We start from the raw sequence: 27702 nt of genomic DNA, 5'->3' as shown, positions 1-27702 counted from the left end.
CCTTTATCCAGCTGAATGACGCCTAACAATCTGAGTAGCACCTCCACCCACGGGTTAGACTAGAGGTTGTTGTTTACTGGATTGTTCCTGTTCCTGCAAAACTCAGGCAGAGGAGGATGACGGGACGGAGGTGGACAGCCTATAAACTCAGAGGTCCGCAGTGCGGCCTGCCAGTGCTCCCTTTGCCTTCCTGTCTCCTGTCCTGAGAAACAGCCAGCTAGGAGCTCTGCTCTGACCTTCAAATGATAGCCAACCCCTTGGCCACCAGGCACCCACCCCCAGCATCCTCAATCATCACCCACTGGTGATTCCTAAAGCAGAAGCTACCCCACCACAGACCAATCCTAGAGTCCTGCATTTGGGTTGGATACCCAAGGTTTCCTGCGGTTGACCGGATAAAAGCTGGTGGGTGTAATGAAAACATTCTATCAACCTGCGGGTCGGCTCACGGGTTCAGAACAATTATATTCCGGGTCGGAAATTTTTTAAATCAAGATAATATTTTTTTTTACAAACCCAGGAGCTTGTTGTTTGGCATTGCGTTGTGAATTCCACTCTGAACAGAGAGGAAAGCATATAGGCTACCAGCCACACACCCAGTGGATCAGAGAACTGTCAATTATTTGTGTGGTGCTGAAACTTGTTTCATCCCTCCATAATTATAATAATTTATACATTGCAAATGGACCAGAACTAAGCCCAAAAAGAGATTGTATTTGAAAATAACAATTTCATACCTTGATTACATTGAGACACGATCACATCTCTTTCTTTTATTTGTGGGAATATTTGGGAACAGATTTCCTCAAATTAAACACATTTTTTAATGAATCCCTGGTGATTTGAGTATTTTGACAAAAAACACCCCCCCACCCCCAAATTATATTTATATATTTTTTTATATATATATTATATATATTATATTATATATTTATTTATATTTACTTTTTTAATTAAAATATTTGGGGGTAAAACATTTTTATAAATCACCCACAGGCCACCTGTTGCTGACCCCTGCCCTAGGCTATAGCCTACTAAATAAAAGTATTTTTGCATCCTACATTTTAATCTGTTAATTATTTATTTAAGTTTATATTATTTGATTATTTAAACAATATTGAAGGTTCTTTAGAACAAAACGCTCAGTTACAGTCTTCTCACATCTCTGCAACTCCCGTATGGACTCAGGAGAGGCGAAGGTGGAGAGCCATGCGTCCTCCGAAACACGACCAAACCAAGCCGCACTGCTTCCTGACACAATGCCCGCGCTTAACCCGGAAGCCAGCCACACCAACGTGTCGGAGGAAACACTGTTCACCTGGTGACGTGTCAGCGTGCATGCGCCTGGCCCACCACAGGAGTTGCTAGAGCACGATGGGACAAGGACATCCCTGCTGGCCAAACCCTCCACCCAGACGATCCTCCTCTTTTTAATAGAGGACATCCCTCTGTTTTCTCACGCAATTGCATAGCCTATAGCAATGTTGCGGAACCTGAGCTTTCATTAAGTGTTTTGATTAGATTTTCGATAACATTTGCATTGATGTCTGAGGGATTAGAGGGACAATAGAGTACCAGGCAGTTTGGTAGGCTACTAATGACTTATCACCAGCATCAGAGCTTAGATATGGCTAATGACCATGACTAAAAGGTCACGTGGAATTTGACTGCCGTCATGACTCATGACCGTCGATGTGGCAGTAATACGGTCACCGTAACAGCCCTAGGTAGACCATTCCATTGTTGTGGGTCAGCTAAGGAGTATTGGTGTCTCTGAGGGGCTTTGGCCTAGTTTGCTAACTACTTCTCTAAGAGTGCAGTGTATAAAATCAGAACATCTGCAGTCTCAGACACTGCCTGTCACCAGGGGAGTAGCCCAAGGCTTGATCCTAGGCCATACGCTCTTCTCAATTTACATCAACAACATAGCTCAGGCAGTAGGAAGCTCTCTCATCCACTTATATGCAGATGATAGTCTTACACTCAGCTGGGCCCTGCCCGGATTTTGTGTTATATGCTCTATAACAAAGCTTTCTTAGTGTCCAAAAATCTTTCCCTGTCCTGAACACCTCCAAAACAAAGGTCATGTGGTTCGGTAAGAAGACTGCTGCCTTGTCCATCTCGTTAGTCAGAAGGTGTTTCAACTGTGCTGGCCCAGGTGATATTTAAGAGTGACCTAGTGGCCTAGTGCTCCAGTTATCTTGAGAGATGTTGAGTCTCCCTATTTGATTTCTAGAAAAATATTCCTTAGTCTGATTTTCCCTGTTTTTGTTTCACTGAACTTTTTGGTTTTCTTCCATTAAGTTTGGTGTGGGTTTTTATTTTGTTAACTTCTTCTTGGGCAAATTGTGGTTGCTCATGGTGGGTGTCTTTTAGGTCCTAGTTGTCGTTGCTAATCAACTTTCAGTGGAGACCCCCACGAGTGTCTTTCAGAACCCCTCCTAAAACCACACCTGTTTCATTTTGGTTGTTGTCAGTGACTCTTTGTTAGTTCCCCTTTCTGTTTGAGTGACAATTTTGGTTTTCTTGCTGAGAAACATAACAGATACCTACTGCAACCCTCATCCTTCACATACAACACCCGTTCTTCCAGTCACATCCTGTTAAAGGTCTTCAAAGCACACAGATCTCTGGGTTGCTCCTCTTTTCAGTTCCCTGCAGGTAGCTACTGCAGCGAGCTGCAATAAACACTCAAACTGGACAGTTTTATCTCCTTCTTTACATTCATAGACTCAATCATGGACACTCTTACTGAGTGGCTGCTTCACGTGGTGTATTGTTGTCTCTACCTTTTTGCCCTTCGTGCTGCTGTATGTGCTTAATACCATGTTTACGCTGCTACCATTCTGTGCTGCTACTGTGTTGTTGTCATGTGTTGCTACCATGTTGTGTTGTCATGTGTTGCTGCCATGTGTTGTTGTCTTAGGTCTCTCTTTATGTAGTGTTGTAATGTCTCTTGTCGTGATGTGTGTTTTGTCCAACATTTGTATTTTTAATCACAGCCATCATCCCCGCTGGAGGCCTTCTGCTTCTTGGTAGACCATCACTGTAAATAAGAATTTGTTCTTAAATTGACTTGCCTGGTCAAATAAAGGTTAAATAAATAAATACAGAAAGAAAGAAAACCTTTACATTCTATGTTACATCGGCTTTAGGCTTTCATTAGGTAAGAAGACTAATAAGGCGGCCCTTTTTTTAAGAGCGATTTGAGTTGTCAATGTGCTCTCACTGTAAAACGTTTTAAAAATACCATTCTTAATTCATGGCATGGATTCCTTTTATACAAAAGTTGAATAGGGAAGTAATAGCCTACTACTCTGAAGTCGTAAAAACAAAATATATTGATGTTATTTGGCGGGCCACGGTTCGGCTCTCAAAACAATGCAATGTGTGTTGTGGAGAAAAATCTGTCCTGATATCAGATATCGGGTGGGGCTCGGAATTATCTTGAGAAGCAATCGGAACTACTGCGGTGCTCTGGAGTTTTGGGGAGCTGTGTCTGGAGTTATGAATGTGCTGCCCTGGGTAACCTCTGGAGTCAGCCTGATTGATTTAAAATCTCCCTCCATCCTTCCCCCACCAGCGGATCCTATCTGCTCTAACGGACGGCCCTTCAGAAGATGCATGAGGGCAGTGAAAATGTGACTGCTGTAAATACATTCATGGCACCCAGGCAGGGTGATAAATTCCCTTTAAAAGAAGACAGTAAAGTAGCTCAGATGGCCCCTTTAACAGCTCTTAGCATCGGGTCCTAACAGATAACAGAGGATGATACGGTTGCTGTTCCATTGTAACATATGGTCCTCTCACACTGATCTCACCACTGAGAACGCTCATCATGGTTTCAGACCCAGTCACAATGTGTGAACATGGAAGCACGACAAGTGGTCGGTTCAGGAACTACACCCTGTCATACAAATCACAGCCAGTAAACAGGGCAGTCAGGTGAACAAGTTTGGGTCGTAGTACAATATTAAAGTAGATCATGTTTAAAAAGTCACCTTTTTTGGTTGAGAAGCTTTTGCCTTCAAATGAATGACCATGCTCTAAACCTCCCTGGGCCCATTCCCTCTGGCACTTTCTCTCTACACTGCTGTGACTTTTCTTTGGGATAAATTAACTGATATTCTACCTCCCTCTCCCTGTCTCTCCGACCTTGGGTACTGTCTGCACCACTATGCCCCTTCCCTCGCCCCCTCTTTCTCTCTCACTATGCTGGGTATATGGTCAGCCATGAACCTGGCACTGAAGTGGTGGTCCCTGTGCTCCCCAGTCCTTTCCCCCCAGGGCTCCTTGTATCGCAGGCCAACACACCACACCCCTCTTCTGACCTCTATAGGTCCCAGAGAGCCTGGCCAACACTCTAAACAAAGAAACACTCCTTTCCTCTCACTCTCCCTGCCAAGACTGAACGGTCCCTAACGAGTGGTGAGAGGACCATGGATCAAAGGCTGTCCGTTTGCAGATGCTCCCTAAGAGAATATAGTTTATAAATTAGTGCCAGAGAGTTCACCTGTCATTGAGTGTTTCAAAAGGCAGCCACATACAGAGGGCATGGACACCACAATCCCGTTCCCCAGTACTACGTATTGTTCGAGTTGAAAGGATACGAAATGGATTATTGCATTGTCATGACGAGATTGTCTGGGTCAGGCAAGTAGAAATACTATACAATAGGGAGAACATTACGTTTTATGGGGCAACAGAAATGTAACGACTAAAAATAAACCATAAAAATTGTGAAACAAAGAAGTTATCTTGCGTGCAGTCTCCTACCTCTTCTCAAACACACACCACTCAGCGTCACACAGAGTCGGCCTCATAAAAACAATTGTGAAGCAGTCAAACCCCTAGACACATGAAGGCAGGTACGCAACCCAGTAAGCCAGGAGGATGACAACATGGAACAAAAAAACTTCTCCGTTTCTAGGCGTCAACACTGTTAAACAGTTGAATATTTGTAGGTACTTTTTAAGTAAATACCTGCAGTCAACTCATACAATACGTTAGGAGATAAAGAAGATTGCATTCTTCATTTAACCTGTCACATAATTTTTCATTATGAAGGTTACCGGTAGTCCCCAGTCACGTGATGTTTGTTTACAAGCACACAATGATGAGAGACCGAGACTGGAGCCTTGTGAGTCACTCACTGTTGTGCAGTATGCGTCATGTGATCTAGTTACAGTACAGAATTTAAGACTAAATACTTGCCTTCTAGATATCTTAGAACTATTAAGTTAACAGTAAAAAAAAAAAAAAATGCTTAATGCTCTGCAGTTGTGCATTTGGTGTGCTAATTTAGTTGCTAGTTGATCGCTAGTTAGTCACTTGGTAAGAGCAGAAAATCTCCTCTCTGATTGTTTTGTGCGTGCAGCAGAGTAGCATTTTTTGGTTACTAGTATACTTGTAAAGTTTAGGTCAGACTGCATAAAAATGTTTGCAATGTGCTTGTTAGCATTTAGTTCACATTCTCTATGAGATTTTACATCTACTTGTTAGCATTGGTAACCTTTGGATTTAGTGGGGTTTGAAAACAGATCCCCTTGTGTTCAGTGCCAGTATTACTGGATATCCCAGTATGGCACAAGGTCGGTATGAAGGTATGACAATTTCGATAGCGCCCTATCCATTTCTACCTCTCTCATCTCTCACGCTAATCCAGGCAGGATAAATTATTTTCCCTGCTTCCGTTTAATCTGTTCAAACACCACATACAGAGATAACAACACCGAGGTGCGCTACCGTGGCAACAGTCCCGAGGTGAGCAGAATTGGGGGTTGTTTTGTCCTGTGCCAATTCCTGTCACATTCTCTCCATCAGCCCAGCACTAATCAAACGTAGCACCACCCTGCTTCTTAGGCTTATACTTAGCATTTAGCTGCTATGGTTTGCCTGGAATACAGACGTGTCTTTTCCACCCATCTCCCTTTCTTTTCACCACCTCCATTTCAGAGATGTGCTAAACGACACCAAAATGGTAATGAAATAGCGGGGCCAAACAAGTCCACACTTACAGAGGTGGGTTCCAGCAGAGAGGACAGTGTTGAAATATAGATCCATGACATCCATACATAATGTATAGAGGCATACATTCTCATGAATTATGGATGCTGGTCACCAGATAGTGCTTCTCTTCTGGGGATATAGGGCGGTATCAGATGGGCATGGCTTACTACAGTGTGTATCACACAGAGCAGAAACCTAGATTGGCTCTCTTGAGATTAATCTGTTGCAGAGTGGAGAGTCGTGTTAGATGGGGAATTAGGCTTATAGCGCTGTGCTGTGGGGAATGGATCTTATTTTCTCATATTTACTTATTCTATAGATGCATGGCGGTGATTACTTTTCTGTTTCACAAATAACACAGAATGGTGCTTCAGAGTGAGAAGTAATTCATCCTAAAAAACATCCTGACTGGTTGGCATTGTTACCTGGTATGGCATATGCACGTCATCCTACCGCAAAGGGTAGTGCGTACGGCCCAGTACATCACTGGGGCCACGCTTCCTGCAATCTAGTACCTCTATACCAGGCAGTGTCAGAGGATCACTGGGGCCAAGCTTCCTGCCATCCAGGACCTCTATACCAGGCAGTGCCAGAGGAAGGCCCTAAAAATTGTCAATGACTCCAGCCACCCTAGTCAGACTGTTCTCTCTGCTACCACACGGCAAGTGGTACCGGAGCGCTAAGTCTAGGTCCAAAAGACTCCTTAACACCTTCTACCCCCAGGCCATAAGACTGTTGTCAAATGGCTACTCTGACTATTTGCATTGATCCCCCTTTTTTTTACACTGCTGCTACTCGCTGTTTATTATCTATGCATAGTCACTTTACCCCTACCTACATATACATATTACCTCAATTACGCCGACTAACCTGTACCCCCACACATTGACTCGGTACCGGTAACCCCTGTATATAGCCTCGTCATTGTGTAACTTTTTTACTTTAGTTAATTTAGTAAATATTTTCTTAACTGCATTGTTGGTTAATAAGGGCTTGTAAGTAAGCATTTTATTTGTACATCGACTCGGTACCCCTTGTATATGGGGCGGCAGGGTAGCCTAGTGGTTAGAGCGTTGGACTATTTCTCTCTCTGTCCTATTGAAGAAGCTACAGTCCCCGTTTAAATATGATTGATTATATATTGTAAAAACAAACTGAGGATTGATTATAAAAAACGTTTGACATGTTTCTACGAACTTTATAGATACTATTTGGAATTTGTCTGCCCCGTCGTGACCGTTCAAGCCTGTGGATTTCTGAACATAACGCGCCAACCAAATGGAGGTATTTTGGATAAAAATCATCTTTATGGAACAAAAGGAACATTTGTGTAACTGGGAGTCTCGTGAGTGCAATCATCCGAAGATCATCAAAGGTAAGTGATTCATTTTATTGCTTTTCTGACTTTCGTGACCAATCTACTTGGCTGCTAGCTGTTTAATGTTTTGTCTGCTGAGAGAGATGTCCTTACATAAATGGTTGGTACGCTTTCGCCGAAAAGCTTTTTTGAAATCTGACACGCCATGTGGATTAACAACAAGCTAAACTGTGTTTTGCTACATTGCACTTGTGATTTAACTTGTGATTTAAAATATTTTTAGTAATTTAATTTGAATTTGGCGCTCTGCAATTCAGCGGATGTTGACGAAAATGTTCCCGGTAACGGGATGGGTGCATCAAGAAATTAAGAGAAGACAAGCTATGTGCACACTGCACACAAAATGAGGTGGAAATTGTACTGCAAAAAGTATGACCACAGAGACAAATATTTCCCTTAGATTACACAGACCCACAAAGATTTCGAAAACAAAAACAAATATTGATAAACTCTCATATCTATTGGGTGAAATACCAGTGTGCCATCACAGTAGCAAGATTTGTGACCTGTTTTCAAAAGAAAACGGCAACAAGTGAAGAACAAACACCATTGTAAATTACAACCCATAATTATATTTATTTTCCATTTTGTACTTGAACTATTTGCACATCGTTATAACACTGTACATAGCCATAATATGACATCTGAAATGTCTCTATTCCTTTGACTTTTGTGAGTGTAATGTTCACTGATCATTTTTGATTTGTTTGTTTATTTCACTTTTGTTTATTATCCATTTCACTTTCTTTGGCAATGTAAACATATATTTCCCATGCCAATAAAGCCCTTTGAATTGAATTGAATTGAATTGAGAGAGCGCTTTATCATACCCTAAAGGAGACGTGTGATATTTAAACACACCATCTTAGATAGAGTGGTGTCATATGGATCATATTAAGGATCACACAGAGCCATTTGCTATGTACTGTGGGGATTGCTCATGGAGAGAGAGATGGAGGCAGGGAGAGAGGAGGAGGGTGGCCTCATCCTCTTCTCTACGGTCTTTATGGGCCACCATTTAAAAGCCCTAATTACACTATCGATTTATCAGGGCTTTACAGTTACAGTACCCAGCTCCATGGGGAATACCACACACATATCTCTTTATAAATGCAGTACAACACAGGCCTTTCTGTTATTGTAGAGGACCCCTATCTTGGCGGTGTAGAGAAATGTTATATTTAAGCAAATTTACTGCAATTCATCACATTTCTCCAATGTGTGAACTCATTCAAGACTGTTGGAAAAGTATTCCAGGTGAAGCTGGTTGAGAGAATGCCAAGAGTGTGCAAAGCTGTCACCAAGGCAAAGGGTGGCTACTTTGAAGAATCTCAAACATAAAATATATTTTGATTTGTTCATCACTTTTTTGGTTACTACATGATTCCATGTGTTATTTCATAGTTTTGATGTCTTCATTATTATTCTACAATGTAGAAAATAGTAAAAATAAAGAAAAACCCTGGAATGAGTAGGTGTCCAAAATGTTGACTGGTACTGTACTTTAAAATCTGGTTTTAGTCATTCAAGTTTACACTGAAAAAGTTTACACTTTTTTATTTTTATTTGATTTTTTAAAAACATATATATTGTTTGGAAAAACGCTTAGGCGGCCCGACAAAGGATTTCAATGGCATAAAAATCCCTGCAAGCATTTCTGCTCTGGTCCCAATAGGAAAAATGAATATGGTGGAGGAGATATGGTACACTACATATACAACAGTATGTGGACACCCCTTCAAATTAGTGGATTCGGCTATTCTAGCCACAACCGTTGCTGACAGGTGTATAAAATCGAGCACACAGCCATGCAATCTCCATAGACAAACTACCCTGGGGCGGCAGGGTAGCCTAGTGGTTAGAGACTTGGAATAGTAACAGAAAGGTTGCAAGATCAAATCCCTGAGCTGACAAGGTAAAAATCTGTCATTCTGCCCCTGAACAAGGCAGATAACCCACTGTTCATAGGTCGTCATTGAAAATAAGAATTTGTTCTTAATTAACTGACTTGACTAGTTAAATAAAAGGTCAAATAAAAAAACATTGGCAGTAGAATGGCCTTACTGAAGAGCTCAGTGAATTTCAACGTGGCACCGTCATAGGATGCCACCTTTACAACTAGTCAGTTTGTCAAATGTCTGTCCTGCTAGAGCTGCCCCAGTCAACTGTAACATCTAGGAGCTACAACAGCTCAGCCATGAAGTCATAGGCCACGCCACACAAGCTCACAGAACGGGACCGCCAAGCGCTGAAGTGGCTAGCTCGTAAAAATAGTCTGTCCTCGGTTGCTACACTCACTATTGAGTTCCAAACTGCCTCTGGAAGCAACGTCAGCACAAGAACTGTTCGTCGGGAGCTTCATGAAATGGGTTTCCATGGCTGAGCAGCCCCACACAAGCCTAAGATAAGTGCGCAATGCCAAGCGTCGGCTGGAGTGGTTTAAAGCTTGCCGCCATTGGACTCTGGAGCAGAGGAAACACATTCTCGGGAGTGATGAATCACGCTTCACCATCTGGCAGTCCGACGGACGTATCTGGGTTTGGTAGATACCAGGAGAACGCTACCTGCCAGAATGCATAGTGTCAACTGTAATGTTTGGTGAAGGAGGAGAAATGGTCTGGGGCTGTTTTTCATGGTTCGAGCTAGGCCCATTGAAGGGAAATCTTAGTGCTACAGCATACAATTACATTTGAAACAATTCTATGCTACCAACTTTGTGGCAACAGTTTGGGGAAGGCCCTTTCCTGTTTTACTATGACAATGCACCCGTGCACAAAGCGAGGTCCATACAGAAATGGTTTGTCGAGATTGTGTGGAAGAACTTGACTGGCCTGCACAGAGCTCTGACCTCAACCCCATCGAACACCTTTGGAATGAATTGGAACGCCAATTGCGGGCCTAATCGCACAACATCACTGCCCGACCTCACTAATGCTCATGGCTGAATGGAAGCAAGTGCCCGCAGCAATGTGCCAACATCTAGTGGAAAGCCTTCCCAGAAGAATGGAGGCTGTTAAAGCAGCAAAGGGGGGGACCAACTCCAGCAAAGGGGGGGACCAACTCCTATTAATGACCATGATTTTGGAATGAGATGTTCAACAAGTGTCCACATACTTTTGGTCATGTAGTGTATATGGTGGGAATCTGAACATTGAAGATGGTTCTATTTCTAGGGACAACGGCTGAGTGGCATGACAATTACACACAACATCCCCGCTGCATTTAGTTTGTGTTCACATTTAAGTCAGATATTTTTCAAGACCCAGTGACATGATTGGCAGTTAGCCTAGCGGTTAGTGTGTTGGGCCAGTAACCGAAAGATCACTGGTTCGAACCACCGGAGCCGACAAGGTGAAAAATCTGTTGATGTGCCCTTGATCAAGGCTACATGTCCAAGTTGAAACATTATGAGGCAGAGATGATTCCAGGGACGATATTGGTTGGACAGATGGTGTGTCACATTCCTATTCCATGACAAGATTGGTTAGACAATTTGTGACAGACAAGGAGTAACTAAAAGCGGTTGATGAAGAGTCTCGCAAGATTTTACAACATTTTGCAATAACACGACACATAGCCATCCTCCCTCCTTGAAAACATTGCTGTTGATGACAGTTGGCCTTTGTTCTGTAGAGCTATGATTGGTGCTCACAATCACAAAGTAATCAGGCAGCCGCTGTATAGCTATGAGTGTATGGCAGGCAGCATACTCTCTGAATGATAATATGTGGGAACAAAAGGCTCATTGGGAGACAAAAGCAAGGTTTAGAGCAAATGGGCTTGCCTCGTGCCGCAGTAAGTGTTCTGACTAAGTGGCATTCAGAAAGGCATGATAGAGGTAATTATCTGGAAGAATGGACGGATGGGGAAAACGGTCTCAGGTTGGCTGTCTATCAGACACATCTCCGTCTCCTAGATCTCCCTTTCATACAGAGAAGACCGTGACATAGGGACAGACAAAAGACAAAGATAAGGACACGCGCACCGGCACACACACACACTCATCCACACCCCCCAACCCCACCCCTTCTCCCTCCTTCTGCCTCACCTCTCTGATCTTGTCTCGTTTTTCCTTGACGTCAGGCTCCACGGGGTCTCCATCGTTGACCCCCACCACCTTGGGCATGGGGACAGGGGGCAGGGGCTTGGGCACCTCCTTCTTCTTCTTTAGGTCCTCCACCACCTTGCTCTTTTCCGTCTGGATCTCAGCCCGCAGCTCGTCCCGGGACTTCCTCAGCTTCTCCTTGGCTTCCTGCAGCGCACGCTCGTGGTCCACACGAATCTTATCGCGCAGGCTCTCCTCCTCCTCCCTAAAGGGGCACAACAGGAAGTCAGCACACAGGTTACAACATAACCAGGAAGTGAATAACCTCAGACAGGAAGTGGGCACCTAAAAGGTACAGCAGGAAGTGGGCACCAAACAGTAAGATTCAAACATTGTCATACAATGGTAAAGTTAACCTTTCTTGGGTAGGGGGCAGTATTTTCATGTCCGGATGAAAGGTGTGCCCAAAGTAAACTGCCTGTTACTAGGATATGCATATAATTGTTAGATTTGGATAGAAAACACCCTAAAGTTTCTAAAATTGTTCAAATAATGTCTGTGAGTTTAACATAACTGATATGGCAGCCGAAACCCCGAGGACAAACCATCCAACAACAAAAAATAATTTCAGCCTACCACTGTTTCTAATGGCTTTCATGTTTATTATGAGTACATGAAGTCCTCCCAGATTGCAGTTCCTAGGGCTTCCACTAGATGTCAACAGTCTTTAGAAAGAGTTTCAGGCTGGTTTTTGGAAAAATTAGCTAGAAGTTGTAGATTTCTAAGTGGCTTCCATTTTGGCTGTAGTGTTTCCATGCACGTTCTATGTTATTTATCTCCGGTAATGAACATACTATTCTCCGTCTTAAATTGTATTGTTTATTTACATATTAGGGTACCGGAGGTTTGATTATAAATGTTGTTTGACTTGTTTGGATAAGTTTATTGGTAACGTTTGGGATTCATTTTGTATGCATTTTGAAGGAGGGAAACCGGTGGATTATTGAAGCGCGCCAGCTAAACTGAGTTTTTATGGATATAAAGAAGGACTTTATCGAACAAAAGGACCATTTGTGATGTAACTGGGACCTTTTGGAGTGCCAACAGACAAGATCTTCAGAGGTAAGGCATTTATTATATAGCTATTTCTGACTTGTGTCAAACCTGCCTGGTTGAAAAATGTTTTTCATGTTTTTGTATGCGGGGCACTGTCCTCAGATAATCGCATGGTGTGCTTTCGCTGTAAAGCCTTTTTGAAATCTGACACAGCGGCTGGATTAACAAGAAGTTAAGCTTTATTGACGCTACCGTCCCACCTACCTGCCCCATAAGAAGTTAAGTAAAGATTTAGGCTACATGGTCAAGGCTTAGGATATTCCCTGGAGCCATGTACTGTGGAAAAGAAAATACAAAAAAAGGATCAAAAGGAGACATTTTATCATCAACACTTTGCCTGCAAGGCCTACTTCAGGACAAAGAAGCAGCTGCAACGTCGACAATATATGTTCCTCTTTCAATCCGGTCCTCTTGCTGTTCTATAATATACCATTGTTGGAGACTATAAAACAGGGATGTTCTACAATGCATTCGGAAAGTACTCACCCCTTGGCTTTTTCCACATTTTGTTATGTTACAGACATTATTCTAAAATGGAATTTAAAAAAAAATCCCTAATCAATCCACACACAATATCCCATAATGACATAGCGAATACAGTTTGACATTTTTGCAAACGTATACATTTTTTTTTATATATATACTTCAAAAATGTTTCTTATTTACATAAGTGTTCAGACCCTTTGCTGTGAAACTCAAAATTGAGCTCAGGTGCACCTTGTTTCCATTGATCATCCTTGAGATGTTTCTACAACTTGATTGGACATGATTTGGAAGCCACACCTGTCTATATAAGGTCCCACTGTTGACAGTGCATGTCAGAGCAAAAACCAAGCTGAGGTTGAAGGAATTGTCCGTAGAGTTCCGAGACAGGATTGTGTCGAGGAAGGGTACCAAAAAATGTTTGCAGCAATAAAGGTCCCCAAGAACACAATGGCCTCCATCATTCTTACTTGGAAAAAGTTTGGAACCACCAAGAGTCTTCTTAGAGCTGGCCACCAAGCCAAACTGAGGAATCGGGGGAGAAGGGCCTTGGTCAGGGAGTTTACCAAGAACCCGATGGTCACTCTGACAGAGCTCCAGAGTTCCTCTGTACAGATGGGAGAAGGACAACCATCTCTGCGGCACTACACCAATCAGGGCTTTATGGTGGATTTGCCAGACGGAAGCCACTCCTCAGTAAAATACACATGACAGCCCAATTGGAGTTTGCCAAAAGGCACCTAAAGGACTCTCAAACCATGAAAAACCAGATTCTCTGGTCTGATGAAACCAAGATTGAACTCTTTGGCTGAATGCCAAGCGTCACGCCTGGAGGAAACCTGGCACCATCCCTACAGTGAAGCATGGTGGTGGCAGCATCATGCTGTGGGGATGTTTTTCAGAGGCAGGGACTGGGAGACTAATCAGGATTGAGGGAGAGATAAACGGAGCAAAGTACAGAGAGATCCTTGATAAAAACCTGCTCCAGAGCGCTCAGGACCTCAGACTGGGGCGAAGGTTCACTTTCCAACAGGGCAACGACCTTAAGCACACAGCCAAGACAGCGTAGGAATGGCTTCGGGACAAGTCTCTGAATCTCCTTAAACGGCCCAGCCAGAGCCCAGACTTGAATCCCATCTAACATCTCTGGAGAGACCTGAAAATAGTTGTGCAGCGATGCTCCCCATCCAACCTGGCAGAGCTTGAGAGGAACTGCAAAGAAGAATGAGAGAAACTCCCCAAATACAGGTATGCCAAGCTTGTAGCATCATACACAAGAAGACTCTAGGCTGTAATCTCTGCTAAAGCGCTTCAACAAAGTACTGAGTAAAGGGTCTGAATTCTTATGTAAATGTGATATTTCAGTTTTTTACTTTTAACACACTGTTTTTGCTTGGTCATTATCAGGTATTATGTGTAGATTGATGAGGGGAAAACAACAATTTAATCAATTTTAGAATAAGGCTGTAACGCAACAAAATATGGAAAAAGTCAACGGGTCTGAAATACTTTCCGAATACACTATTTGAATTCTAAAATCAAAAGTGGTGCAGCCAGAAAGTGATTGAAATCATATAGAATGACCCAACAACAAGAGGCAGGAGACAGCTTTCTAATACAAAAGAGAAAAGAGAAGTGAAACATTGTCATTCCACATGACCTGCGCGAGGGGACAAGATGTCTAATGTGTGTGTGGACTCAGCTGTGGGGCCCTGGAGATGCTGGCTGAGAACCTGAGGGCCGAACCCTGACTGGGAGCAGGGGATGTGTGTGAGAGAAAGGGAGAGAACAGAACACTAAAAGCCATCCATTTTAGCAGCTGCAATACAAAGTACAACCTGACCCCACGGCAGGCAGGCAGGAGGGAGCAAGAGACTAACAGACCCAGGGGTACAGTGAAAAAAGTATACAAATGCAGGGCAAAGAGAAAAGAAGAAGGGAGCGACAGAGATTACAGAGAGCTAAAAAAAAAAAAAAAAAAAAAAGGGTCAGGTGGATACTGTGGGAATGGAGACGTGTGTTGATGACATCTGCCATTACAGCTCACTTCACTCAAGATGAGCCCTCAGGCTGGCAGAGGAGAGACAGCTGCACAATGAAGAGCTAGAAGAAAAGATGGGAGAGGAGAATGGAAGAGACCATTGGGGAAAGGGGGGTTAGGGATCACCTACTGTAGCACAGATATGAGCCATTTCACCGCAGCCACTAATTCACCAAGACAGACAGGCATTTTATACTAATTACCCTTCTTTAAAAGTAAACTGGCTGCCAGAATAGACACAGTGAAGGTCTGTTGTGTTTCATTACCATACAGTTCCCTAATGTGTGCCGATCCACTCTTCAGGACCAAAATAACAGCTCCACACTACTTACATAACGCTCAACTCAAAACATGAATACATTTTCATGTCGGTGTGTGTGTCTATCTGCAGACTTTAATTGATAGGAAATGTGTTTCCACTGTGTGTGGTTAGAACTGACTCAGTCCAGATAAAGACACTGTCCTGGCAGTTCTATCCCACCGGAGGGCTGGAGGCCTATGCATTTATGACTACGTCCTCACAAACATATACTCCTATATGATATTTATGTGCTATTTAGTGCGATATGTTCACTGACTGACTATTGCGGTCATGAGGGTTTACGTTAGGACAATGTGGCCACTGACAACATGGGAAGATGGGAAGATTTTAATTTACCAGCCATATCAACCATGAATGAACCATATCAATTGGAGTAAACCCAATAGTGCGTTCACCCACAGTGCTCAGAATTGCAGAAATCACTTTTAGATTATGGTAATTCATCTTAACAGAACATGCAACTCCTGTAATGAAGTAGCCAATAAAATGTGATTTCCAAACATTTGCCAAAATGCAATTCTTGGGAAAACACTGTGCTAAACAGCACATCTAATGAGAGCAGTTCCATATGTGACAGAGATCAACATCTCTGTTAGAAACTTAGAGGGGGAATCTAAAGATGCAACAACTAGGATGGGACGCCAATATGACTAGGATTGTGCGTTTGGCTTCTGGACAATGAAATAAAGTTGATAAGAAAACCAATAGAACAAGAGAGAAATGCTAGTTTCAACAGCATATGAGGAAGTCTTTAAAATAATTGCCACCTTGTTTCTATGGTTGGATTTTGCCTAGGCTACTTTGAAGCAAGTTAAGGTCAATTTGGCCGGCAACAATTTTATTAATCAGCTTTTTCTTTTTTGTTATTAGCCAAAAGCTGGCAATTACCGGCAAAGGGAAACACTGTGTGTGTGTGTGTGAGAGACATGGCAAGCAGTGTGAAATGAGAGTGTGTTTTCAGCCCCCCACTGTGCTCTAATGGCTTCAGAGGAGGACCTGTGAGAGGGAAAGGCCAGGATGACGACAGGATACATTACTACACAGCACCGGGCCTAATGGGCACACAAATACTCTTGTGGTAATGGATTCACCCATTAATCTGCCTGAACCTAGCCCTTTCTTGTGCTCACTCCCTCATCCCTCGCTCTCTCCTCCTCGGAGCCATTCTGAGTCACTCTAGCGTCACAGTGATTTCATGCGAGGCTCATAATGTCAAACACTCAATTAAGAGCATGTCAACATCTGCCTGACTCATTTATCTTGACAAAGACGTGAGCCCAGGCCCGAGCAATCAAGCGCCCTGCCTAACCTGCATGTTTCCTTCATCAGACCAGAGCAATCACATCCACCTTACTGATTAGTGCCTCCAGTCATAATCACTTCCTGCTTTCATTAGCCTCTTCCAATGGCATCTTTTTTATTTATTGAATTTTTTACAATTATTCCTGCACAATGACATATAATACAATTGAACAGTCATTCATCCTACAGGATGTATTGTTTTTTTCTTGCCCATCAAGCCACTTTTAACCTCACCCCAATTTCCCCATCTACCCTCTCCCCCTCAACCCCTCCCCCCCCCTCCCTCACATCTCTATCCTATGGATGGGAAAGCAGCAGACAAATCATACCAAGCAAGTCATGAACATAAATAACAACACAAGAAACCAAGCAAAAACAAACAAAACAAATAATTATAATAAAATAGAAAAGTACAATTACTCAAACATTGGTATTTGCTCTAGGTATTTGCACTTATTGGCCTACATTAGGTTGTTGAAGTATACTTATTGGCACATTTCAATTCATTTATCTATCATGAGCTTTTCCTAAGTAGCTCCATCTGTCTTATTTCCTCACCTGCAGAGTTATTTAACAGTCTGCGACGGTGCCTCTCACATCGGCCCTGGCGCCCCTAGGCCACTCCACATACCGATCCATCCTGACAGCAGCACAACAGACCACTCAGATCCAAGGTTTGCTAGTTAAATGGCTAGTTGGATCTGGTGTGCTAGAGCCAGTAGGGACCAAGCACCCAGGGCCACGAGGGCCAGACCCGGAGGCACCCTTCCACAAAGATTGTTAGTCAGTAAGCATTTAGTTATTTTAGGGACTGTACAAATTCATACATTAAACCCTTTATGTTTAACATATTCCAGGTATTCTGCCCACATACATAAAAATAACCTGGGTTTGCAGATTATATTATAACGCACGGTATCTAGCGCGATAATTACACAAACCTATGGGCAACTGTTAGAGAATCGGGTGACTCCCAGTGCAGAGCAATACATTTCTTTGCCGATATAAGGGCTAAATTACACAACTTCTGTTGATAGAAGTCACCTAAACATTTATTGCCCTGGTAAAGTTGATTGATATACACTGAGATCTAAACAATATTATGCCGTCCCAATAATTAGATTACTCTGGACAGGCCCACAACATATGGAAAAATAGTCCCCTTTTGTTTCTTACATCTCCAGCATAGGTAGGACATTTCTGTATACATTTTATGCACGTACAGGAATATAATACACTCTATGTAGAATTGCAACATTTTATGTTTCAGATTGTACGAGCACCAAGGACAAGTATCACAGATATTTTTCCCTTCCTCATTTGTAATACACTCCCCCCCCCCCCTGAAACAGAGACATTCATAAGTAAAAAAAGAAAAATTCCCAGTTTATGCTTAAAAAACAACTTAGAGGTTTTAAAAATAGGTTCTATATGACTCAATTCCATGACATACAGTAATGCATTTTTGGCAAAATAGATGGATGCAGTTCAATACATGATAAATATAATTCACCAATACATTTCTTGATAGTCACAAAATATTGCTTTCGGGTTGTAAATCACAGCTGGTCTTGCATATTCATGTTTGCTGCCTCCACCCATTCGGGATGCAATGTTTCAGTTTCAATTACTCAATATTTTGAACAAAAACGGACGACTGGGAATGTCAATACAATCAAACTAGCAGGAGCAATGCTCACAAGTCAGTCAGTCATAACGTGGCTAATAAGCTAGCGCACATGTGTCAAACAAGGCCAGCGGGCCAAATATGACACACAAGAGTATAAAATGAGACAACAGCTACTTTATGAAATCTCGCATCGGTGAATTCAACTTCAATTGTGCTGCTTTCGTCTGTCACGTTTACAGCGGACAAAAAATAAAAACATTTTAGGTTCAAAATGTAGCAAGAAACCAATACAGTTGAAGTCAGAAGTTTACATACACTTAGGTTGGAGTCATTAAAACTTGTTTTTCAACCACTCCACAAATTTCTTTTTAACAAACTATAGTTCTGGCACGTTGGTTAGGACATCTACTTTGTGTAGTCATTTTTCCAACAATTGTTTACAGACAGATTATTTAACTTATAATTAACTGTATCACAATTCCAGTGGGTCAGAAGTTCACATGCACTAAGTTGACTGTGCCTTTAAACAGCTTGGAAAATTTCAGAAAATTATGCCATGGCTTTAGAAGCATCTGATAGGCTAATTGACATCATTTGAGTCAATTGGAGGTGTACCTGTGGATGTATTTCAAGGCCTACCTTCAAACTCAGTGCCTCTTTGCTTGATGTCATGGGAAAATCAAAAGAAATCAGCCAGGACCTCAAAACAAATTGTAGACCTCCACAAGTCTGGTTCATCCTTGGGAGCAATTTCCAAACGCCTGAAGGTACCAAGTTCATCTGTACAAACAATAGTACGCAAGTATAAACACCATGGGACCACGCAGCCGTCATACCGCTCAGGAAGTCTCCTAGAGATGAACGTACTTAGGTGCGAAAAGTGCAAATCAATCCCAGAACAACAGCAAAGGACCTTGTGAAGATGCTGGAGAAAACAGGTACAAAGTATCTATATCCAGAGTAAAAACGAGTCCTATATCGACACAACCTAAAAGGCTGCTCAGCAAGGAAGAAACCACTGCTCCAAAACCACCATAAAAAAACAGACTACGGTTTGCAACTGCACATGGGGACAAAGACATGGGGACAAACTTTTTGGAGAAATGTCCTCTGGTCTGATGAAACAAAAATAGAACTGTTTGGCCATAATGACCATCGTTATGTTTGGAGGAATACTTCCAAAGTTGTGGCAAAATGGCTTAAGGACAACAAAGTCAAGGTATTGGAGTGGCCATCACAAAGTCCTGACCTCAATCCTATAGAAAGGCAGAACTGAAAAAGGGTGTGGGAGCAAGGAGGCCTACAAACCTGACTCAGTTACACCAGCTATCAGGAGGAATGGGCCAGAATTCACCCAACTTATTGTGGGAAGATTGTGGAAGGCTACCCGAAATGTCTGACCCAAGTTAAACCATTTAAAGCAATGCTATCAAATACTAATTGAGTGCATGTAAACATCTGACCCACTGGGAATGTGATGAAATAAATCAAAGCAGCAATAAATCACTCTATTATTCTGACATTTTACATTCTTCATATAAAGTGGTGATCCTCAGAAGAAGAAATCATACCCATGCAGACCTCTAACAGGGAGCTTGTGGCTTTTTCACACAGCTTCAGAGAATCCATTAATGATAGCCTATGTGAACATCCAATGTATATTTAAGACTTGTTCATATACCCCATCCTCCTTCCTCTATTTCCCTCTCTCACACACACAGGGACAATCTCATCTAAATGTCGGCGTAGTGGTCACTGGCTTATGGTTGTGTCTGAGGTACAGGGATCAAACCTTTTTCAGGAGCAGGGAGCCTTCATTCCCCAGGGCTGGCTAGCATTAGGTCTCTGCCTCTCTGAGGCTTGTGGTCTGGGGGGCTCGGGGCAGCATGACTCATTGCCTTAGCTACCACTGCACTGTTCAGTATGGCCATTAGGCTTTGATCAGAGCTCATTCTGTGTGAGAAGAAAGCCAGCCAGGGTAAGATTGTTTTTTTATTTTATATAACGGAGCCTGAGTTTTCACTGCAGCGTTTAGCAGATGAGCCAGAGATGAGATAACATGGATCTTTTCAGAAAGAGAACAGGCCCTGATGGAAGTCTAGCATTCTCTATCTGCCAATCCCTACTATTGTCAACAATGTTGTGTGTCCCAAAAAGCTATTTAAGGGATAATCCACTCCAGAAATGTCACTCATGAAATGCCTGTCAATTTGGTGATAGTCTATGTTCTATGAGTCAGTAAAATAACTATTATTTAACTTCTAAGGCGTCCATTTGTGAAATCAGGAAATCGTGTTGTAACGCATCATAAGGTTCCCATCACTGGAGATATGAAATGTGATGTGTTATTCCCTAACGCTTTTAAAACAATTACCTGCACTCCAGATTTGACAATCAGCCAATAGATGGTATGGGCATACTTGTCTGGAACACATCCATCTGTCTATACCGTCATGACAAAGTATAGTGGACCAAATTATTCAACTCATTCTTTCACCGACTTAAGCTGTTGCTTAGGGCCCTAGGGGGCCACGATAAAATAGCATGTTGTTGGAACTCAGTCGGGATATCAACTTACTGTTGAGAGTAAGAATTGTAGAATACACCAGGTGCAATTTCAAAATTTGGTTGTGCACAAGCAGTTTCTCTCTTATGTCAGTCACTGACAGTCACTCAATTACCCATGTCATCTAACATGTTTTAGACTGGTAAGTTAGTCTAGCCATTTATCTAAACTTGTAGTAACCTTTGTCAAATACCGACCAGGCACGTGCTAAGGGGCCCTGACTTCCAGGGGTGCCCCATTGATTTTGTTAGTCATTCTCACTCACATCATATTAACATAATAAGTCACCACAAAATCTGTAGAATTGCTGGAAATTAGTTTTAAAACTGAAAAGATCATCTCTCCACCCCATGGCAAAATGGGAATTGCAGAAAACGTGCTTTAAAAAAAAGATCCAATGCAGCAGTTTTCAACATCAAATAATTAAGTACCTTACTGTCAATGTTTTCAATTAAAATGGTAAAAAAAATATTTAAAAAATAGCTTCTTAGCAGAGAGCAATTTCTCAAGCAAGAATTTCACTTGGACTGTCTTAGAGTGGTCTGAGTGGAGAGGGGAAAACTTGGCGTTATTGGCAGAGGTTTGGAACCCTCTTTCTTATTGGTCTATTAACTAATTTTCCACAAGGTGATGTCACCATGGAAGGCCAAAACTCCATCCCACTAAAAACAGGCTGAAGTCTTTTCAAATAGCTCTTACACTAAAAGAGCATTATCATCATGTTTACAATATAGTCCAACCTCAGTTTGGAAAGATGTATAAAAGACAAAAACAAATCACGTTTTTGACTGCACTGGGCCTTTAAAACAAAACAAAAAATTATATGGGAAAGGGGGATACCTAGTCAGTTGTACAACTGAATGCCTTCAACTGAAATGTGTCCTCTGCATTTAACCCAACCCCTCTGAATCAGAGAGGTGCTGCCTTAATCATCATCCACGTCATCGGCGCCCGGGGAACAGTGGGTTAACTGCCTTGATCAGGGGCAGAACGACAAATGTTTACCTTGTCAGCTCAGGGATTCGATCCAGCAATCTTTCGGTTATTGGCCCAACGCTCTAACCACTAGGCTATATGCTGCCCCATGGCAAAATGTGTATAATTGCAGGAAATTAACTTTAAAACAAACATTTCTCTCCACCTTCAAGAGGGGGGCTAATGAAATGTTTTGCCACAAGGTGGTGGCCCCCCAACCATAACTTGCTTAGGGCCCCCCAAAAGGCTAGAGGTGGCCGTGTTCGCATGCTGATATTGATTATGGTATTATTGTGTGTAGCTACGATTACTAGATAGAACCTTGCTAGCCAGTCAGCCAGCCCAGAGAGAGAGCATTGTATTGTGGGTTTTGTAATCAACTTGAGCTGCAACAGATTTCCACATGTTCGTACCAACCTTATTAAAACAGTATTTAACATTTCTTCACAAAAAAATCGTTTCCAGAGTTAACGCTGTGAATCATAGGAATTAGTGGTTTTGGGAGAATTATTTAATTTAGAATGCTGTGGAAAAATTGCACTACTAGACAAAACAGTATCCAACATAAGTGTGTCCCTGACTCCATACCTTTGTGCCAAGTAGTTTGTGTCCCCAATCCCCATATCCTTAAACCTGGCACACACACACACAAAACACCCCAGTATCCCTAATAACTACCCTCTCCTACTTTCTGCTCTCTCCACAGCTCTCTGTTTGGTCATGTTCCATCTTTCCATCTGTGTGTGTCCTGATAACATCAGTCCAGATGGACAGTGGGTTTAGAGTTACTCATCTCCAGTTCTGGCCCAGGCATATGCTCTTTAGACGAGGATTAGGGGGGAATGGGTAAGCCTTCGTTTTTTTCACCTCAATTTTCCTCCTGACTATTTACAAGGTAGCGGAAAGGGAATTAACAACAGGGATTTAAGGCGCAGCAGCATGCTGGGTTAGCTAGCTAGTGTTGACAGCACCAGCAAGCAACACAGAGAGAGAGGGGGAGGAACAGAATGTGTGAGCGAAAGAGGATTTTCAAATGTAGAGATGCTGTTTTGGGGATTGACATGAATAATGTAATGCCATGAAACACTTCCGCTGCACCCAGGTGTCTCACACCCATGGAAATTACTTCATCCATTGGTCTCCCGTTCCATAGAATTAATTACATCTGGCGGCTCTGAGGATTTGATAGCTGATTCACAGTGTCTTTCCCTCTCTCTCATTGTGCCGGGGTCTTCAAACTGCAGCCATCTTCGCTGGTTTCAGATCCTATTTATTTTGAGAATCAGTCATTTGCTCTGGAAATCACGCCCATGCTCCGATCATTTGAAATCGTTTCCCCTCTTTGCGAGGAATACATGAATGTCAAGCAGGTGGAAGAGGGGCGTTCTAAATACCAAGAGGTGCAGAATGCATAATGTCCACTGTTCAAAGTCCACTTCAGTGTCTCAAACCAGATCAAGTGAAATTTCTGTTTTTGTGGTATACATTTGCAAACAATTCTAAAAACCTGTTTTTTTCATTGTGTGGTAGTGTGTGTAGATTGATGAGTGGGAAAAAAACATTTAATCCATTTTAGAATAAGGGTGTAACGTTAGCAAATATGGAAAAAGTCAAGGGGTCTGACTACTTTCAGAATACACTGTATACCAGCCTCCACTCTTCTGGGAAGGCTTTCCACTAGATGTAGGAACATTGCTGCGGGGACTTGCTTTCATTCGGCCACAAGAGCATTAGTGAGGTCAGGGACTGATGTTGGGAGATCAGGCCTGGCTTGCAGTCAACGTCCCAATTCATCACAAAGGTGTTTGATGGGGTTGAGGTCAGGGCTCTGTGCAGGCCAGTCAAGCTCTTCCACACCAATCTCGACAAACCATATCTGTTTGGGCTTTCCCCAAACTGTTGCCACAAAGTTGGAAGCACAGAATCGTCTATAATGTCATTGTAGGCTGTAGGGTTAAGATTTCCCTTCACTGGAACTAAGGGTGCCTAGCCCGAACCATGAAAACCAGCCCCAGACCATAATTCCTCCTCCACCACCAAACTATACATTAGGGCAGGTAGCGTTCTCCTGGCATCCACCAAACCCAGATTAGTTTGTCAGTCTGCCAGATGAAATGTGATTCATTACTCCAAAAGAACATGTTTTTAACCGTTTCAGAGTCCAAAGGCGAGAGTCACACTACCTGCTTTACGCCACTCCAGCCGACGCTTGGCATTGCGCATGGTGATCTTAGGCTTGTGTGCTGCTGCTCAGCCAAGGAAAACCATTTCATTAAGCTCCCGACAAACAGTTATTGTGCTGACACTGCTTCCAGAGGCAGTTTGGAACTCCGTAGTGAGTGTTGCAACCGAGGACAGAAGATTTTTACACACTACGTGCTTCAGCACTTGGCAGTTCCGTTCTGTGAGCTTGTGTGGCCTACCACTTCTCAGCTGAGCCATTGTTGCTCCTAGACGTTTCCAATTACAATAACACTTACAGTTGACAGGGGCAGGTCTAGGAGGGCAGAAGTCTGACAAACTGACTTGTTGGAAAGGTGGCATCCTATGACTGTGAAATGTTCAAAGTCACTGAGCTCTTCAGTAAGGCCATTCTACTGCCAATGTTTGTTTATGAGATTGCATGGCTGTGTGCTCAAATTGTATACACCGGTCAGCAACGGGTGTGGCTGAAATAGCCGAATCCACTACTTTGAAGGGGTGTCCACATACAGTATACACACACACACAAAATAATCTAAGTTTGAATTAATTTACTAAATTGACAGGATTCATAGTGGAGTGTAGACTACAGCTCCTTTCGGTTGGATGGCAGTTATGCCACAAGCGCTGAAGCTAAAGTGCTGCACAGCCAGCCATGGCATCACCCCACCCCCCCGTCCGTCCGTTGTTTTTGAGAAAGCATTGTGTTCCAGACAGACATGCAAACACAAACAAGTGTTTCTCTCAAGGATGCACATTGCCACCATTAGCGAACTGGAGCTGCTATAGGCTGACAAAGTGAGAGATACTCCAACAGGCGCTGACGACTAGTTTACACACACACACACTCAGCGCTACTAAGGGAGAGGCTGGCACCGTGGCAGGATGACACTCTGTCGTCCCGTAAGTAATGAGCAGGATACTGGAGTCTCCTCCATTTGTCTCTCCCCACCCCTAGGGAGGTCTGGGCTAATCAGCGCTGTGTGACGGTGCACTGAGTCCAAAACGATCCAAGCTTCATTTACTGTTTCAGCCACAGGCTCTGTGGTTCACTCACAGTGGAGTCGGACTGCTGCAGTATGGCGTGTGTGTGTTGAACTAAATTGATCGGCTTTTCAGCCATGTGCTCTGTATTCATGGCTTCTTGCATGGCTTCTTGCATGGCTTCTTGCGCTTCAGACATGTTTTCCTCTAGGGCAAACATGTTGTTTTCAGGCATGGTCTTCATGGCCATGTATTATAGTCTAGTCATAGACATATTTCAGTCATTTATTTCTATGGCTGTCTTTCTTCTATAGCCAAGAACACCTCTCAGCCATGTAAGGTGATGTTCTCTAGGGCTTTGTTTGCGTTGCTCCCTCTCAGCAGTGTCTGTCTCTACACTCCTCCTCGCCAGGCAGGTGTGCAGTGTGGCCCCAGTGGTGGAGCTCCTACTTCATTAGCCAGAGCCGCAAGTGAGCTCTGGGATGACATTGAAAAACTGTTGCTGGCAACAGCACAGTCACAAGCTACAACACAGTAACATTTAGGATCAGGATGTATTACACACACTGTTTACAACTTGAATACAATCTTGTAATGGTCAGAGACACACACAAAACCCTCTACAGGAAGTCCATAAGAATCCCACATCAAGGGCCATTAAGTTGCCTAAACATTTCATGGTGGCAGAAACTAGTAGAGAGAGACCTGAGTGCCTAAGAACAGAGGCCCTGCCAGAGACTCTGGGTCATAAGTGAAACACACAGAATACATTATTCATGGACAGCCAGCAACGCTGACCCCGGTACAGTGTATTCACAAAGCGAAATCCCTGTGACGTGACACAGTCGTTCACCATGGATGCAACCAACTGAACGTGAGCCCCCCTCATGCAGCAACTCGTAGCGCTGCCAGCTTTCCAACAGTCTAAGAGGGTGCAGCTGTGCACTACATGATGGGGGAAAACAGGAGCAGATAAGAGACAAAACAAGAGGGGAAATGAGACATAGGGAGCTGATCTGATAAAAACACAACAGCATGTTAATAGAAATTATGAAGAAACAAAAGCCTTCCCAGCGCTCTGCATGGTGTTAGCGGTTACACCGATTTCACATGATGAAAAACCCTTGAGAGAAGAAGCAGCAGCACAGGCCTATTAGTAGTAGGCCTCACCATGTATGACGAGACAGCAGTGCCCATGGTTTAGCTACATACTGAGAGACAGCGGATGAGAAGCCCAGTTCAGAAGTTCAGATACACACTAGCCTCCTACTCAGTGTGATTGGCTGACTATCAACTGATGTTTCACCAGATCTGCAATCCAATGTGTTTTGCTTTATGAGAGTTGTGTGTGTATGTGCGCACATGTGTATTAGTGCGTCTACAGTGCCTTCAGAAAGTATTCAGAACCCTCAACTTTTTCCACATTTTTTTTACGTTAGCCTTATCCAAAATGGTTTTTTTCCCCTCATCAGTCTACACACAATACCCCATAATGACAATGCAAAAATAGGTTTTTAGAAATGTTTGCTGATTTATATAAAATAAACTCCAAGCGGACTCATGTGCCTTGTACTGAGAAGTGGCTTCCGTCTGGCCACTCTACCATAAAGGCCTGATTGGTGGAGTGCTGCAGAGATGGTTGTCCTTCAGGAAGGTTCTCCCATCTTCATAGAAGAACTCTGGAGCTCTGTCAGTGACCATCAGGTTCTTGGTCAACTCCATGACTAAGGCCCTTCTCCCCCGATTGCTTAGTTTGGCTGGGTGGCCAGCTCTAGTTAGAGTCTTGGTGGTTCCAAACTTCTATTTAAGAATGGAGCCCACTGTGTTCTTGGAGACCTTCAATGCTGCAGAATTGTTTTGGTACCCTTTTCCAGATCTGTGCCTCAACACAATCCTGTCTTGGAGCTCTACAGACAATTCCTTTGACCTCATGGCTGGGTTTTTGCTCTGACATGCACTGTCAACTGTAGGACCTTACATAGACAGGTGTGTTCTGTTTCAAATCATGTCCAATCAATTGAATTGACCACAGGTGGACTCCCATCAACTTGTAGAAACATGTCAAGGATGATCAATGGAAACAGGATGCACCTGAGCTCAATTGTCATAGCAAAAGGGCTGAATAATTGTGTTGTTTTTTTTTAAATACATTTGCAATCATTTCTAAAAACGTATTTCTGCTTTGTCATTATGAGGTATTGTGTGTAGATTGCTGAGGAGTTTTTTAAATAATCCATTTTAGAATAAAGCTGTAACGTAACAAAATGTGGAAAAATTCAAGGGGTCTGAATACCTTCCGAAAGCACTGTATGTGGGTGTATTATTTTTATTAATGGTTCAGTGCAACGGCACACTCAAAATACAAACACAAAAATCTGCAGATGTATCAAGTCATATGCTGTGTGTCTGACATAGAGAATGAAGCGCGGAACAGAGGTATGATTCCTGAGATCACACTAATTATGATAAATTAGCAGACTGGAGTGTCAGCCCTAACTATGATCCAGAGGTGCTATGCTACATTTAGGTGAATTGGAGGGCAAGGCCACAGCTGCTGTATATGTGCCAACTAGTGTTGGGGAAAAAGATGATACCGTTACATATCGGGATATAATTTTTTATTGTTTTGACAATATCGCAATATTATTT

General features: G+C 42.8%; 1 protein-coding gene across 2 annotated transcripts in view; it reads right to left on the bottom strand.

Annotated features, from left to right (window-relative positions):
* LOC112225470 (mannosyl-oligosaccharide 1,2-alpha-mannosidase IB) overlaps positions 1 to 27702 on the bottom strand; it is a 151576-nt gene that overhangs the window by 105336 nt on the left and 18538 nt on the right. For both annotated transcript variants that reach the window (XM_024389452.2, XM_024389453.2), the window contains one exon: positions 11436 to 11697. In XM_024389452.2, coding sequence (XP_024245220.1) covers positions 11436 to 11697 — 262 coding nt within the window. The remainder of the gene's footprint in view (positions 1 to 11435; positions 11698 to 27702) is intronic.

The sequence above is a fragment of the Oncorhynchus tshawytscha genome, linkage group LG26 (assembly GCF_018296145.1).
Source record: "Oncorhynchus tshawytscha isolate Ot180627B linkage group LG26, Otsh_v2.0, whole genome shotgun sequence".
Taxonomy (NCBI): domain Eukaryota; kingdom Metazoa; phylum Chordata; class Actinopteri; order Salmoniformes; family Salmonidae; genus Oncorhynchus; species Oncorhynchus tshawytscha.
The sequence above is the reverse complement of the archived record's forward strand: the minus strand, read 5'-3'. Positions and strand labels throughout refer to the sequence as shown.